Source organism: Siphateles boraxobius, unplaced genomic scaffold, assembly GCF_051911475.1.
Source record: "Siphateles boraxobius isolate OS27281-9 unplaced genomic scaffold, OSU_SipBor_1 130, whole genome shotgun sequence".
Taxonomy (NCBI): Eukaryota; Metazoa; Chordata; class Actinopteri; order Cypriniformes; family Leuciscidae; genus Siphateles; species Siphateles boraxobius.
In genome coordinates this window covers 23,074,180-23,089,533 of record NW_027508734.1, presented here as the reverse complement: position 1 = coordinate 23,089,533, position 15,354 = coordinate 23,074,180, and the positions used below count along the sequence as shown (strand labels likewise).

The following is a 15,354-nucleotide window of genomic DNA, read 5'->3' as shown; positions in this document are numbered from 1 at the left end:
TATCTCGAGAAGATGAATCTTTCCCGTAGCGTAAGCTAAACTTACGCAATACGAGAGAACCTCTCGTAAGAGAACCGTATAGCCTATTCTAAACCTATAGGCTGAAGGCTATATCTTTACCAATTTTGATTTACCAGCTTTTCTACTGGTCACTATGTGAACAGATGCTATAGTATGTATATCAAAATATTAGTGATATCTAGCGGCAGAAAGTTTTTTTTTTTTGTACAGTCTCCATAAAGTTTTTCTCTATGGTTTTTCTTCACATGCGTAAAACATACTGCACCTGCCTACTAACTGCTGAAAATTATAGCACTTCTACTTTCAATAATAAGTGTAGGGTAGGCCTATAACTAATATTAAATAAATATAGGGCATAAATATATGGATCAATATGTATTAGAATGATTTATTTAATTTGATCATTATGTTTATAATAATTGTTATATGAGAGTTACCAATTTTAGGTGAGAAAATAACACAGTTATCTTTGTCTTAATGTTTGGCTATCATAAAGTTTCTGTGGTGGCGATTAATGCATCCATATTTATAATTGTCACAGTTTAAAATCTCTGAAGCTCTGTTTCCTTTTCCGCCACAAGGTGGAGACATACACATATTTTGAATGAGTGAAACGCAAATGTCCTGTAATCTCATTTATAGGCCTAACGTTACCCCTGGCCTTCCATTATTTGTTCAACATCGTTATTTTTAACATCCCAAATCGATTTTAAAATCGGCGTGACTGAAACGCATCAGAGGATAAGAGCACTGCTTTTGAGCTGTATTAATAAGAAATCAAAACAAAGAAAAAATCGAAATGTTCAGAAATGAACCAGACAGCTTATGTATTTTGAACGAGTGTCTACTCAGTATATTTATTTGTTTAGTAACGAATATTTTTGTACGGTCTCTATGGTGTTATTTGGTCGTGTTTAGGGGGACTCTCTAAGGGGGAGGAAACTGGGTGTTGCCCTTTTTACGTCGTCTGAATCAGAGGAGCAGCAACACACAGACACGGAGATTGGAGTTCAGTCTGCGCGAGCACTGTGTAAGTTAACGGCGGCTTCATCGAGACACTTCTTCGTTAACCGGCTTAAAAAACATCCTCAAAAAACCGACACCATGGGCGTCGAAGGGTGCACGAAATGTATTAAATACATGCTCTTCTTCTTCAATTTCATCTTCTGGGTAAGTGGTCATTCATTCTGTGTGATATTCCTGCGTCTGGCCTGAGAAACCGCCATTGTTTTGTTTTATTATTATTATTATTATTATTATTAAGATGACTAGTATCCTTAATGTAATCCATTATGAACTGGAATTTAATTCGCAGGCTTGCGCCGCTAATCTTGTGTAATATTAGCTAACTTCTGGTAGGATGTGACTAATTCGTTGAACATGAATTTGTTCAAATACAGATGTTTTATGTTAAAGGCACGCGATGGTAGAATCGCTGAGACAAAACGATAAAGATGTTCGCCATAAAATGCTATAATAGGAGCTCTTTTTTCGACCTCAGAGCGAAATAACGGACATTGGGAGGAGACCATCAACAAGACTTCATCACAGCTGTCGTCTATTAAAACTCCCCACAAAGAATAGTCTTGTGTTTATTATGCCTGTCAAACTTTTTTAATTTCACAAAACTACTGACTAATAGTTTCCCAATTCACACTTGGCGACACACTGAAGGAATAAAATAGCGCAGTAATAAATTGGCGTTGTCTGGTCCCTCCCACTCGCTGTAGTTTGGAAAAGAACCTGAGAAAAGTGAATGGTACTAAAATATTCCACCATAGCCAGATTCTGTTAAAAGTTGTTGCTCATCGTGCAGGCGTGTAATAGTCACATTAGTCATGTTGCATGTGTCTTCATTCATTTCTAAGTGTTTTTTTTAGCAACTTTCTCTTACCAAACAGTCTAAATGGAAATCATTCACACATGTGTAGGCCTACAGTGTTCCATCATATGTCTCATCTACAGCTCTTTCTTGTTGTTAGTCAAGCATTCACATTGTCCTCTCAAAATGGCTGGTAGATTAATCAGGTCTCAATTTACATTTTACATTTAGTCTCTTGGTTGGTTAGCCTATTTCTAAACCTAAGAAATGAGAACATTGCGTAACTGCATTAATAATTACGTACAAAAGTACCACGGGTTTATACGTGCTAAAACTAAAATTTTCTTATTTTCTTCCCAGAAAGTGGCTTCATGAACAATTCAATGAACAGGAATTCAATACAGTTGCAGTGTTTAGGCCCGTTCACACCAAGGGCGATAACTATAATTATGAAGTTGCTTGTAATAATTGTTCTAGTTCAATTCTATTTTCTGAAACGATAATAACACAGAAGATATTTCAGAAAGATTTTTTCCCCCAGCAGATTCCTGATGAAAACATTCAGAGCCAATCCGAATCCACCTGCCTTTAAAGAGCTTAAACATTTAAAGCGGCAGAGACAAAACTGCAGTGCACACTAGGGATAAAGCAAACATTATTGTCCGTTGGTGTGGATGCAAATATAGTTATTATCATTATAGTTATCTTTAAGGTTATTGCTCTTGGCATGAATGGGCCTTTAGGCACATTGAGAAACTAAATCTTGTAGCCATTGAGATGAAACAAGAAACCAACATCAACCATTAAACAGAAGGATATTTTCCTGCTGGCTAATGGGTTTAACACCCACACTCATTTCTTTACAGGCCCAACAGGTGGTGAGACCACTCATGTGTGAATGAACATTTCAAAACAGCATAATGGCTTTTTACTTTAAAGAATTTTGCTTTGAGAACTGACCTATAGAGACGGTGTTGGAAAATACCTATAAAGAAGGTGTTAGATCTAAGAGTCCATTGCCAAACCCATATATGACGAGTTTGACAGTAAGTTGTGGTTAATGCAGAATGGCTGCGGGGGTTTGACAGAATGTCTGGACCTTCTTCTTCTGTGCCTCATGCTTTGACATGCCACGCATTCTACAACAACCTCACATTGGGTCATGGGTCAAAAATAGAACCCACACCGGACTGCTGGCAACAGACAGGAGAGGTCTGAGAGGGGGCTCTATTTCTAATACCCTTACACATTTTGATAACAGTGTGTGAGTGATAGGGAGAAGTGTGCGTGGGAGTGCAGATGCAAATTTCGCCATGTTACTGGAAATATTAAGCAAAATGATGGTGCAAACAGTTTTTTGTATACTCAACCCAGGGCATTGGCTTCTATTTGTGTTCCCTTGACAACCCACTTATGAGGGTGAAAATTAGTTCATGGCTGACTTCCTGTGCTGAGTTAAATTTATGCATGTAAGCCGTTGTATATGGAAGGCATTTTCTGCCAATTTTAAATAAATCAATTAAACAATAAAAATTAAAACTTAAACCAGATGCATCATCCCTGTCAAATTGAAAAATAAAATGGAATTGGTGATTTGACATTTTCATTTACTCTACAATCTGGAGGCAAGACTGCCAAAAAGGCAAACGTGAAAAAGAAACTGCAAATACAGTTTTTACAAAGCTTTTTATTAATGCTCATGCAATAATAGTGACACAATTCAAATTAAAATGTAATGTTTAGTTTTATTTTAACTCTTTTATTTCACAGTTATCGTTTTCATTTTCAAAGTCAACCTGTATGCAAATTATATGTTATTGAGTGGGTGTGGCTTATTCAAGTAACTCAGAGTTTATGAAAGTGAATGAGTGAGTGTGGAGTGCGGAGCAAGTTATTGAAACTACAATGTCGTGATCATATTGTATTTGAGACAAGTCACGATAGCCAAAACTGTAAGCCAGCCTTGGAACAACAAGAACAGAACAACACAAACCAGACTTTCCAAGCATCAAACCCAGGCCCTTAGTCTGGCTTCATCGGTTGCCGGAGAAGCTGTTCAGCGTAAGTAGGCCATGTCACTAAGTTCACAAGGATTGTCCTCCATTATACTTTCCCTCAGGGTCAGTAGGGAAGATGATCACAATTTTCAGTTCATGCCAACTTAGTATTGGCTATTTGCACTCCGCTAAATATTTTTTGCACTTTTAGCAACAGATTAAAAAGCATTGATTCACCAAGCATTTTGTGACTCACAATTCTGCAATGATTGAGTAGTTGCTGTCCATGTTTTTTCTGTGTAAACGGGCCATTTGATGTTTTAAAATTCACAATAAAATGACAAAAAAAAAATTGTAATTCAATGAGTAAAAGTTTTTATGAGCATACTCCGCTTATATTTAAAAGCATTGTAGCATGGATTGCAATATTATTTCCTGTAATAGCACCTTGTAATAGGGCCAAATATCCTGTATGACAAATAGATTATTATTAAATTAATCCTTGTGTTTGGCTCTACAAAATGAATGGCATTTCCTGCCTTTTTTTACATAAATTCAGTTAAAGTATGGAAACTGAGAAGGGAGGATGCCCCCAGATCGCCCCACAAGAATAATGGCTTATTCTGGTTATAACTCCCCCTGACACCTCTGGTCAACTGGAAACTCCTGTGTTTAGGGGAATCTCCGTTTACTCCGATAATCCCAAACTCCTTATGAGTGAATCAATGTAATATGAATCCACCGAGAACTTGCTTGAAGTGACAGAGCTTCTCCATGAACATCACTTCAGAACCTCTCCCTTTGGCTGGCCTCTGTTTACCCAGTTGCTAAGCAGCGGGGCTGCCTGAGCTCTGGAATGGGCCTATCTGGCCTTTGGAGAGAGACTGAGAAAGACAGAAAGAGAAATGGAAAGAACTCTCTCTCACAAACTTTAACCCTCTCTGGAAAAGATTTTTCTTCTCTGTGTTTAGCCGCAGAGAGAATTCCTTATTCAAAATTTGTTTATTTTCAGCATGCTAGTCTGTAAATTTAAGCAAATAATTAAAAAATCTAATTGTATTAGATAAAACATGTGTTTAAACAAATTACATTTTGAATTTTAATTTTATATTTTCAGTTATTTTTTATACGGCTCGTATTTTAGTAATCTTGTCGTGCCTTTGTCATGTGTTTTTTTCCTATTTCTATTTAGCTTTAATTTATTTTAGTTTATTTTAGTTATTTCAGTTAGTTCCCAAGGCAGCATTTCTAATTTTTACGTTTAAGTTTTTATCTACTATTTATATTTATTTTATTTTAGCTTTTTCAATTAACAAAAAATATTTTTGAATGTTTTAGTTTCAGTTCACAATACCAACAATGGTTATAAATGCTCCAAAAATTTGATTTTGTAGAGGAGAGGCTGTGGTTTCTTTTTTACATCAACAGGTGTGAAAGACCAGTAATGGTGGGGAAAAAAAACATTAAGAGAGAAGAGAACGTGCCCAGTGTTTCCCTTGTGATCCTTTATAGGGGTTATGGTGTAAGAACCTCACCAACAAATGCTTTTTGGTTTGACCTAAAGCAAATAACTTTGGCAATGCAGCTGTTTGCATATGTAGAGCTGGTGCGAGAGTTGGATTCTTGATTGGAAAGGGGTAGCAGAACAAGAGAAAGGAAAGGAAGAAAGTACACGTCTATTGTTTTCACAGCCAGAGCTGCGCGTTCTGCCCATCCCAGCATTCCTGCTAATGGTCTTTGCTCTGTCTCACATTCCCGTTACTCTCCCCTGTGCGGTGTAGCCGGATCACCTTGCTTCTAACGGCACCCACCATATGCTTGGCGGTCTCCTGCGCTCTTTATCTGCACTCTGCATTCCTCCACAGAGCCTACGCATTCCTGACAAGATCCAGCTGCTCACACAGGGCCCAGCTCTTGTCGGATTTGACAGTGATTTTGCTGTAAATAAAGTTGTATAAACAAAGCCAAATAAACCACTGCTGCAGTCGCCCCTCCCCCGCCTTAACTTTCCCGCTTCTTATCCGCTTGCGCATACAATACCACACATTGTAGCGCTACTTTAAATGGTCTTCTCGACCGCCTACGCCCTCTTTGCTTTCCCCCCATTTTCTATCTCTCCCTCCCCTTAGCCGCAAGAGTCTCTCTTGTGAATATGCCATGTGTTTATGGGCCTCACTCAACTGAATGCTCATCACTGTGAGCCGTGTAAAGAGAAAGCGGGTTGAATCATACTGCTGTGGCATACAGTGATGTTTTGATATTCTTAACCCTCGGCACTGTGGGCCTCTAGATGGGGTCTGTAACAAGATCCCTCCCTTCCCCTGCCTCAGAGAATGTGTCTCTCTTTCTCTTTGTTGAATGGAAAAAAGGCAGACTATAAGAGATAGATCCAAGGAGACTGACAAAATGCATCCTCACACCACTTTATAGGAGAACTTTTAATATTGAGCTCATTTTTGTGTAAATTTGGAGTGCTGTCAGTACAGAGAACAACGACAAAAATCGGTGTTGCCTACACCGTGTTATCCCCTTTTTAAAATTTGCACCCTGTTGACTTAAATGGGGCAAGTTTTCACATACCTGTATTTACTTCCTGTTTTCGATCGAAGTCCACAGTAGTCGATTGTCGAGTGCGCGTGCGCGATCATTGGTAACTAAGCAACAGTGGAGACCCAGAATGTCAGCTGTCAGCCGATGACGGTGCTGTGTGGTGTTCTGAGAATATCAGCTCAAATGGATAGTTCATCCGAATCAGATGTTGAACACACGGAAGAGGTTTTTTACCAATGATCGCACGCACGCACTCGACAATCGACTACTGTGGACTTTGACCGAAAACAGGAAGTAAATACAGGTATGTGAGCTGGCTGAATTAACATCACTTTTATTCATATCTTTCACATCTACTGCAGTCAGATTCCCATGTTCTCTCTGAATAAAATCACTCACATGGCTGTGCACTTGTAATGACACATAAAGGATGTTAAGAGGCTAAAAGCAGGTTTAAAACCTGCCCCATTTAAAGGGTTAGTTCACCCAAAAATGAAAATTCTGTCAGTATTTACTCACCCTCATGTTGTTCCAACCCTGTAAGACTTTTGTTCATCTTCGGAACACAAATTAAGATATTTTTGATGAAATCTGAGAGCTGGATCACTCCTCCATAGGCTTCGAAGGGATTGAAACTTGCCAGCCCCAAAAAGTTATTAAAGATATCGTTAAAATAGTCCAAGTGACTACACTGGCTCAATCTTAAGTTTATCAAGCGACGAGAATACTTTTTGTTTTCGCAAAAAATAAATAAATAACGACTTTATTTCAACTATTCGTTTCCTTCTCTGTAGGCCTCGAGTCAGTTCACTAGTGATATAGCGCAGTTCTTGTGTTATCACACGCATCACACACATGACCAGCTTCGGCCAATAGTGAGGCTACGTGTGACGTAGCACTGCCCTATCACACTAAGTTAACTGACTCGAGGCCCACAGAGAAGGAAATGAATAGTTGAAATAAAGTCGTTATTTTTGGTTTTTTTTGCGCACAAAAAGTATTCTCGTCGCTTGATAAACTTAAGATTGAGCCACTGTAGTCACTTGGACTATTTTAACGATAGTATCTATCGTTATCTTTCCGGGGCTGGCAAGTTTCAATCCCATAGAAGCCTATGGAGGAGTGATCCAGCTCTCAGATTTCATCAAAAATATCTTAATTCGTGTTCCGAAGATGAACGAAGGTCTTACGAGGTTGGAACAACATGAGGGTGAGTAAATACTGACAGAATTTTCATTTTTGGGTGAACTATCCCTTTAAGTCAACAGGGTGCAAATTTTAAAAAGGGGATAACATGGTGCAGGCAACACCGATTGTTGTTGTTGTTGTTCTCTGTACTGACAGCACTCCAAATTTACAAAAAAATTAGCTCAATGTAAAAATTGACCGGAGGTCTCCTTTAAATGTTGAGATGAAAAAAAGTTCTATTATGTAAATACTTAAAGATTAGAAAAAAAATTATAAATTTCACAAAAAGTCTTGCTTCTTTACTCTTCTCTGGTTTCTTTACTGCATTTAATAACAGTGACCAAATGTGTTAAAGTTGCACAATTTCTCTTCCTTAGCTGGCTGGTTGTGTAATCTTGGGGGTTTCACTATGGCTTCGTCATGACAATAAAACAAGCAGTCTTCTGGACCTGCGGTTTGAGGGCACAGAACCACCCACCACCTTCTACGTTAGTAAGTACATCACTTTCTCTCTTTATTTCTCTCATTTAGTCTGTTTTTTTTTTTCCATCTCTCATTTCTCAGTCTCTTAACCCATCCATAAATCGTATCACACAAAGTCTTGAGTCTTGAGTAGCACACACACACACACAAATATATATATATATAATAATTTCTAATAAGTAGGGATGCACCGAAATGAAAATTCTGGGCCGAAACCGAAAATTACTTTTTTTTTGTTCTAAATTAAAAAAAAAATTTTTATTATTATTAGACTTTTAATTAAATTCAATAATTTTACTGAATCTGAATTTTAAAAACACAAGCCAATAAAATAAAATAACCACACTTTTATTTAAAGGAACACCAAAATTGGACAGAAAATAATTACTAAGCAACCACTGCATGGAATAACACAAAATAGGTATCATTTTAAAGCTCAGACATCAGCTTTTTAATGCATATAACCATTTTGATCAACTCTTAATTAATAATTAATTAATAATCATATTTTTCAAAACTGCTGCCTTGATCAACACAACATGTGTCATTTGAAAGCTTAGAGCCTAAACTTTACAATGAATATAGCCAATTTGATTAGCTCCTAAGTAGTGCTAAGTTATTTGCTGATAAATTTAAGAAAGAAAATCATAATTTATCAAATACTTTTTTGTACTATAGTATGTACTGTAATATGTCAAAAACATCATACAGCTCAGATAGTCATATGTCAATTGAAAGGGCTCACATAGAATACAACATGCATAATTGTTTTGGGCTTTGACAAACTTAAGCGAGTTTTTGAACGTGAAGCCCCGCAAGACTGATATGTAAATAATATACGGATGTGGCATTTATGTCACGTTTTCACTTGTCACGGTTCCCACGGATCCATAAAAAGTCTTAAATTAGATTTTTAAAATTTAAGGCCATAAAAAGTCTTATTTTTACTTATGAAAGGTCTTACATTTTTGATGGCACTTTGACTTAGACGTATCTGAATGATTTCCAAATTAAAACTGTCTAATTAGCATACATATTCTTTTTTATTATTCAATTTTTTGTGGATTTGCTTGTTCACATGACAATTCGCGTCATTCGCAGCAGCATATTACGTCTGTTTCCTGCACGCGAAGGGAGGAGAGGAGAAGAAAGTTGGTAATTGTCAGTTCAATTGTAAGTTCATTCTTTATGTGCTTAGGAATGTGCGATATGTATCGTCTATGATGTTTTAACTATGTACGAGGAAATGCGAGCTGACATCGCATTTGTCTCTCATGCTTGCTTTCACTGCGTGATGTGCCCCTATGTCCCCGAATGAGTTTTTTGTCTTATATTTATATCATATTATGTTGTTATATTAGAATATCACATGAGCAAGAGTGCAGTTTTCCTGTGCACAATTGCAAACGTGATACTTATTTTATACAACAGTTAAATTAACAATAAGTTAACATTGAGTTACTTTTTAGACACAATATTGTCAATTTTGTTTATTTTCACTTTATTTTGCCGATGAGAATTTCAAAATGAAACCGTAGCAGAGTCTCAATGCAACAGACAGCGATGATTTTTTGACTGAAATCCGCGTTTTGAACAAACAATTTTAACAATTCAATGAACAATCACTTGCTTTTTCTGAATGAATCAGCCGTTTGAACAAATTGGTTGAATGAATGACTCCCTCAACTCAATAAAGACGTAAGTGACTTGCCGCCACCTACTCGTGGTTTCATATTTAAAGTAGCTACCCTTTAAAGGGGTGGTAAAACACAATTTCACTTTTCTAACTTTAGCTATTGTGTAATGTTGCTGTTTGAGCATAAACAACATCTGCAAAGTTACAGCGCTCAAAGTTCAAAGCACAGGGAGATATTTTCTTTTAAAGAAATCAATTTCTAAGGACTACAGCAAGCGGCTGATAGCGACTATATGACATTCCTCCAGGGTTGTTGACATCACTAACCCCAATAAACCCCTCCTCCGAGAATACGAAATATGGGGGGCGAGGCCATTTTATATTGCTTTGGAGAAGAGTTGTTGTGGTATACTAGGCTATTGTTGCCACAATGCCCTCGAAACGCTGTTATTTTCATCCGGATTGCAGGTCCGCTTTGTTCAGCCTTCCTAGGGTCAGGGGAGTTAGGGATCAATGGTTAAAATTTATTTTTAACTCGGTCCCTCATAATTATTATGAGCTGTTGTTTACGGGCCACAACCTGTAAGTATGATTTATTTTTCGCCGTGTTGTCCTGTAATAGTTCGCATTGTTAATTGTACGTTGTAGCAACGAAGTAAACAAATGACAACGCTGTTTGGCTCTGCAAACCAGTTTGTTAATGCTCATTCATACTTAACGTTATCCGACAAAAACCTAACGTTACAGACTTTTTTTTAATCTCAACAGCGAACTTGGAATTAGAGTAAATTATTCTTTGATTAGAGCTTTTATGTTTTGTTTATCTACATGCTTGTTTATCTACAGGCATGCTAAACATTGTTCTGTGTTTGATTTGGCTACTGCAGTAAAGCCAATTTTTAGTGTTCGTTTTGCGTTAATAGTTCTGTCGAAAGATATTTGGCTACAATCATTCTAAAAATACAAAAGTAACCGTGCCATACAGTCAGTAACGATCACTATAGATCCGCAGTCTTTACTCAAAAAAAATCCCTTTGAGGACTGTAGTATAATTTGTTAGAACGATTATATGAAATTCTTGTTTATGAAGCTTATTTTTTTGTAATATTATAATAATTAGTACAATTAAATAACAGCATATCTAAAAAGTAATGAGAGGACAACAAAAAAACAAACCTTTCTGAAACATCGTTTAACAGCCGTTCTTGAACAGGTTCTGCTCGATCATCTTCACTAATAGGGGTGTCACGATTCTCCTAATCCTCGATTCGATTACATTTTCGATTCTAAGGTCACGGTTAGATTCGATTCTCGATTATTATTTTTTTTAAGCACAGCTTGCTGTTGCTCCTAAAAAGCTGACATCAGTTCATCGCAATCTCACACATCTCTGTTATTATCAGTGAAGCTGACTGGACAATGAATCTTTCATAATATATAGCCTACACTTTGTTTGTTATAATTAGAGGATTTGCCAGCTTACAGAATTCAGCACTGAACAAAAAGTCTGTTTTGAGCGGTGTGGAGAGTCTATCTTAAATGCTTTTGATTGGTCATTGCGTTCAAGAAATCAACACATATGTCTGTGATTGGCTAAATCGCTCAACGCTGCAAACATGTTATAAATAGAAACTCTGGCCTGTAAATCGTTTCTATTTTGTTTTAGTTGTTCTTGTTGCTTTTCTGCAACAGATGAAAAAAATGTATTAGTTTATGTATTATATGTTTTATTCATAGATATTTCTAGTTTGCGGGAGTCCCGCGAATCTTTTTATTCTCCCGCACACACAGAGTGAGTGCATTACCGCCCGCTCTCGCACTCGGCCATCAAATCTAGTCCCGCGCCGCACTCTATTGCGTTGGGAGTGCAAGTCTATAGATCAAGAGCCCGGCCCGAGGATAGTGACGGGAAATATCGGCCAAGTTCGGGCTCGGGCATAGAATCCAAGTTAGAGGACTCACAGCCTTTCAACGTGTGTTTTTTTCCCGCGCCGTGAGTCGTTCATGAACGATCCGTTCATTGCCTCTGTCACGCGACAAATGAACAAAAGACTCGGAAGGTAAAGTAATTATTAATGTTCCCTGTAAATTACTTTTGAATGCATTATAATTATTTCTTAATTCAGAATATGATCAAGATTGCGTAGGTGGATGTGTTCGGGGAATTTGCCTGTTAAAAGTATGACATTTAAAGCCCCTGAAATGACTAGAAAAAAGATTAGTTAATTTTGATGAATGAGATTGAACAATAGAGTCAGTAAAACGATCCGAACTTTCCATCACGGGCGCGACATGGGGGCGTGGCAGTATCGACGATTCCATTTTTTATTTCGATTTTTGAGTTTGTGAATTAATTTCGATCGATTTCGAATTAAAATCGAAATCGTGACACCCTTATTCACTAAGCATGTACTCACACTTGCCATGAACCGGGCCCGAGGACGATTGTCCCCCCTCCCCACTCCCCCTCTGGCCTGCACTCACATAGGGTTTCAGCATTCGTGCCGGAGCACGCTTAAGTCATTATGGTGCGACGGTTTCGGGATAAACAAGAAGAGCGGCGCTTTCTGAACACAATGGAGTCCATCGCTCTGTTTTCTTTGTGGATAATTTTGTGTCGTTTGGTCCACGGTGGTCCACAGCCCTCTCACAGCCTGTTGTTAAACAGATGTGTCGCCTTAGTGGTGTGAAAATTTTCACGTAATCGTGCTGCTCGTATGAGGAGGTTTGCAAGGTACCAGCTGAAGTGCAGCAAGGACTTTACAGCTTTGATTACGGTCTACAGTTCCCGTACATCACGCGTCCTGTTCCGTGCTCCAGCACAGTTAGCGCTCACACTGCATGCGAACCGCGCCCAAGTCCAACTGAACCGTGCTCTGGCCCACCTCTTCCAAGCGGGCCAGGGCCGGCTAATCGAGCCGCGCCCGGGCACGGTTCGGAGCACTCACACTAGTCAAACGAACCGCGCTTTTGTGGTCAAACGCACTCGGACACGGTTCAAACTGGCTAGTGTGAGTACACCCTAACATTCTCTGGGTCCGATTGGTTTTATTGACGCCATTGTTTATAATACACCAAAGCACAAACTACCGGTAAAGGCAAGGGTGTGACGTTTCCGAAAAACGTGCACTAGGCGGTTAGCGAATCACAACACACTGGGCCAGCTAACCAATCTGAGCCCATTGCGTATTTTTGAGGGACTGGCTTCATAGAACCCGGAAACCATCAGACCGCTTTTACAAGGAGGGACAGAGCAGTGTAGAATAAAGGTAAAATATATGAAAAATAATGTAATTTTTTTGTTACAGCAAACAGGCCTAAACCAGCCATGGTACCAGTACAAAAACACAATCAGTAAAATATCATCTAATTATTATCAGCAAAACTTTGAAAGTATCGAGGTATATTTTTGTCAATATTGCGCTCTCCTAATGTACGGTATTAATTTTGAGGTCTTAAAAGGTCTTAAAAAGCCTTAAATTTGACTTTAAAAAGTGTGCAGCAACCCTTCATGATATGCTCTGATCATAACATCATTACTTAGAACAGATTATCACGCTTACAATGAGTCTAAATTCAAACCATTGCTTCGATCATGAGTTATTCCTCACGGAGTTACGACACATAAAACTCCACAGGCCCTAATTAAAAACAAATGTAGCTTTCACGTGGTGTTTTCGCTTGTAACTTTATGAAACATGCACAGATCGTAGAAAGAGTCATTACTTACAGTTGATGCTCCTGACTGAAATGAGTCCAAAATCAGCATAATCCCTTGCGTTGATCACAAGATATTCCTTACGGAGGAACAACCATTTAAAAAATGTCCATTAGGGGGTGTCAAGGGCTAATCAAAAAGGCTGCCTTGTTTCCAAATGCTGTAACTTTTGATTACGGTATGCTATCACCACAAAATTTTATCCAGATTCAGCTCACAAGGGAACTTCACCAAAAGAATTGTCCTCCTATTTTATTTCCTTCCTGAGTTATTGCATGTCATATAAGAAAGATATCAAAATATATATATAATATATATGTTTTTGTCTTTTATCAGCAGTTTCAAAGCATGAGATGCCCAAATGTGATATTTTTTTTTTCTACAAATTTTAAAAGTTTTATACAGTCTATGGTAATTACAGGCCTATTTCCTACACATATTTTTGGGGACATGTCAAACAAATACTTCCAATTTAGTCTGTGTTAGTAAATGTTACGCTATTTATGAAATGCAGGCGTAACATTATATGACAACGTTTCAGACTGTTTTATACAGTCTATGGTTTCAGTCTACAGCTAATCACAGTCTGTCGGATTCTGGAGTGTAGTAAAGTTTTAAATAAAATTATAAATAATAAATAAAAATGGAACCCAGACTTCTTGGACGGTCTGTTAGTACAATTAACCGCACAGCACGCCATATTATTTGATAATTGTATGAAATGATGAATGGCAGTTTAAGTCTCTTCCGTGTTGGATTCATGAGAGAGACCGGAAGGTTGCCGCTGGGTTTCAAATGATAAGCCATATCTGAGGTTGATGGATGATGGGTGAACATTTGGATTTCCTGCCTGACATACTGTTATTATCACAAGGACCTTCTGTTAACAATCTGTGTGTCAAAGTGCTTGACCTCACAACTTTCTGTGGCGTTTTCGGAAGGCGAAATGCACCAAATTGAAAATGTGTGTTTTATTTATTTGTCATTACCATCTGTACTGTCCACACTCCACACTAACACGTTTTTGTTTGAAATGCATCTTTTTCTCTCCGTTTTGGCCTTCGTCCACACTGAGATGGTGTTTTTGTCCTGCGAAAACTGAGCTTTTTGAAAATGCTTTCCCAAGTGGAAAGATTTGAAAACAGTGTTTTTGCGTTGTAGTGTGGGCTGTGTAAACAGAGGTATTTAAAAACACAATGATGCATGTTTAGTCATGTGACGCATGTTGAACTGATAAGTTGGTTCACATGGATATTTGTGAGGTCAGAGGTTGTCAAGGACTCCCAACAGATGCACCACTGGGCTGTTTCAGGTGACGAGGGGGAACTGTTAAAAGCCTTTTATTTATTCAGGAAGGCCCTGTGCCTGTTCAGTCACAGAGGTTAACAACTGGGTAAACAATTCTCCAGTTCTTATTAATGGTATTATAAGACCTAAAAATTGAGGAATGGATTTCAAGAGAGAAATATCTTATCTATACCTTAAGTGTTAACCAAAAAGTATTTAAAGTCAACCTAAAATGAAAATTCAGTCATCATTTATTCATCTTTTTTTACATTGTTATAGATTTCGTTTATTAGATGTATGTTAATGCCCTGCAAATGTAAACATTGAGTTTTATTGTAATATTGTGCCATCAGTAAGAAATTATTAGAAATTGCTTACCAGGCAGTCAGATATGTTTTGCATTGACTATTGTTTTCCAGCTGTATTGTTTATAAATATAGATTTCATAGACATGCATTATAGCTTACAGCTATTATTTAAAATTAATATAAAAAGGGAAAAATCTAAATACTAAAATATATTCTCATATTTTAAAGTGTGTGTGTGTGTGTGTGTGTGTGTGTGTGTGTGTGTGTGTGTGTGTGTGTGTGTGTGTGTGTGTGTGTGTGTGTGTGTGTGTGTGTATATTAGGGGTGGAGCGGTACATGTATTC

The 15,354-nt window shown here is 37.8% G+C and overlaps 1 protein-coding gene across 1 annotated transcript in view; it reads left to right on the top strand.

The window, feature by feature from the left end:
• Positions 1-631: 631 nt before the first annotated feature.
• Positions 632-15,354, top strand: part of cd81a (CD81 molecule a) — a 29,675-nt gene continuing 14,952 nt past the window's right edge. Inside the window, exons 1-2 of the mRNA XM_077228699.1 lie at positions 632-1,191; positions 7,956-8,070. Of these exons, the coding sequence (XP_077084814.1) occupies positions 1,126-1,191; positions 7,956-8,070 (181 nt within the window). The 5' untranslated portion in view covers positions 632-1,125. The remainder of the gene's footprint in view (positions 1,192-7,955; positions 8,071-15,354) is intronic.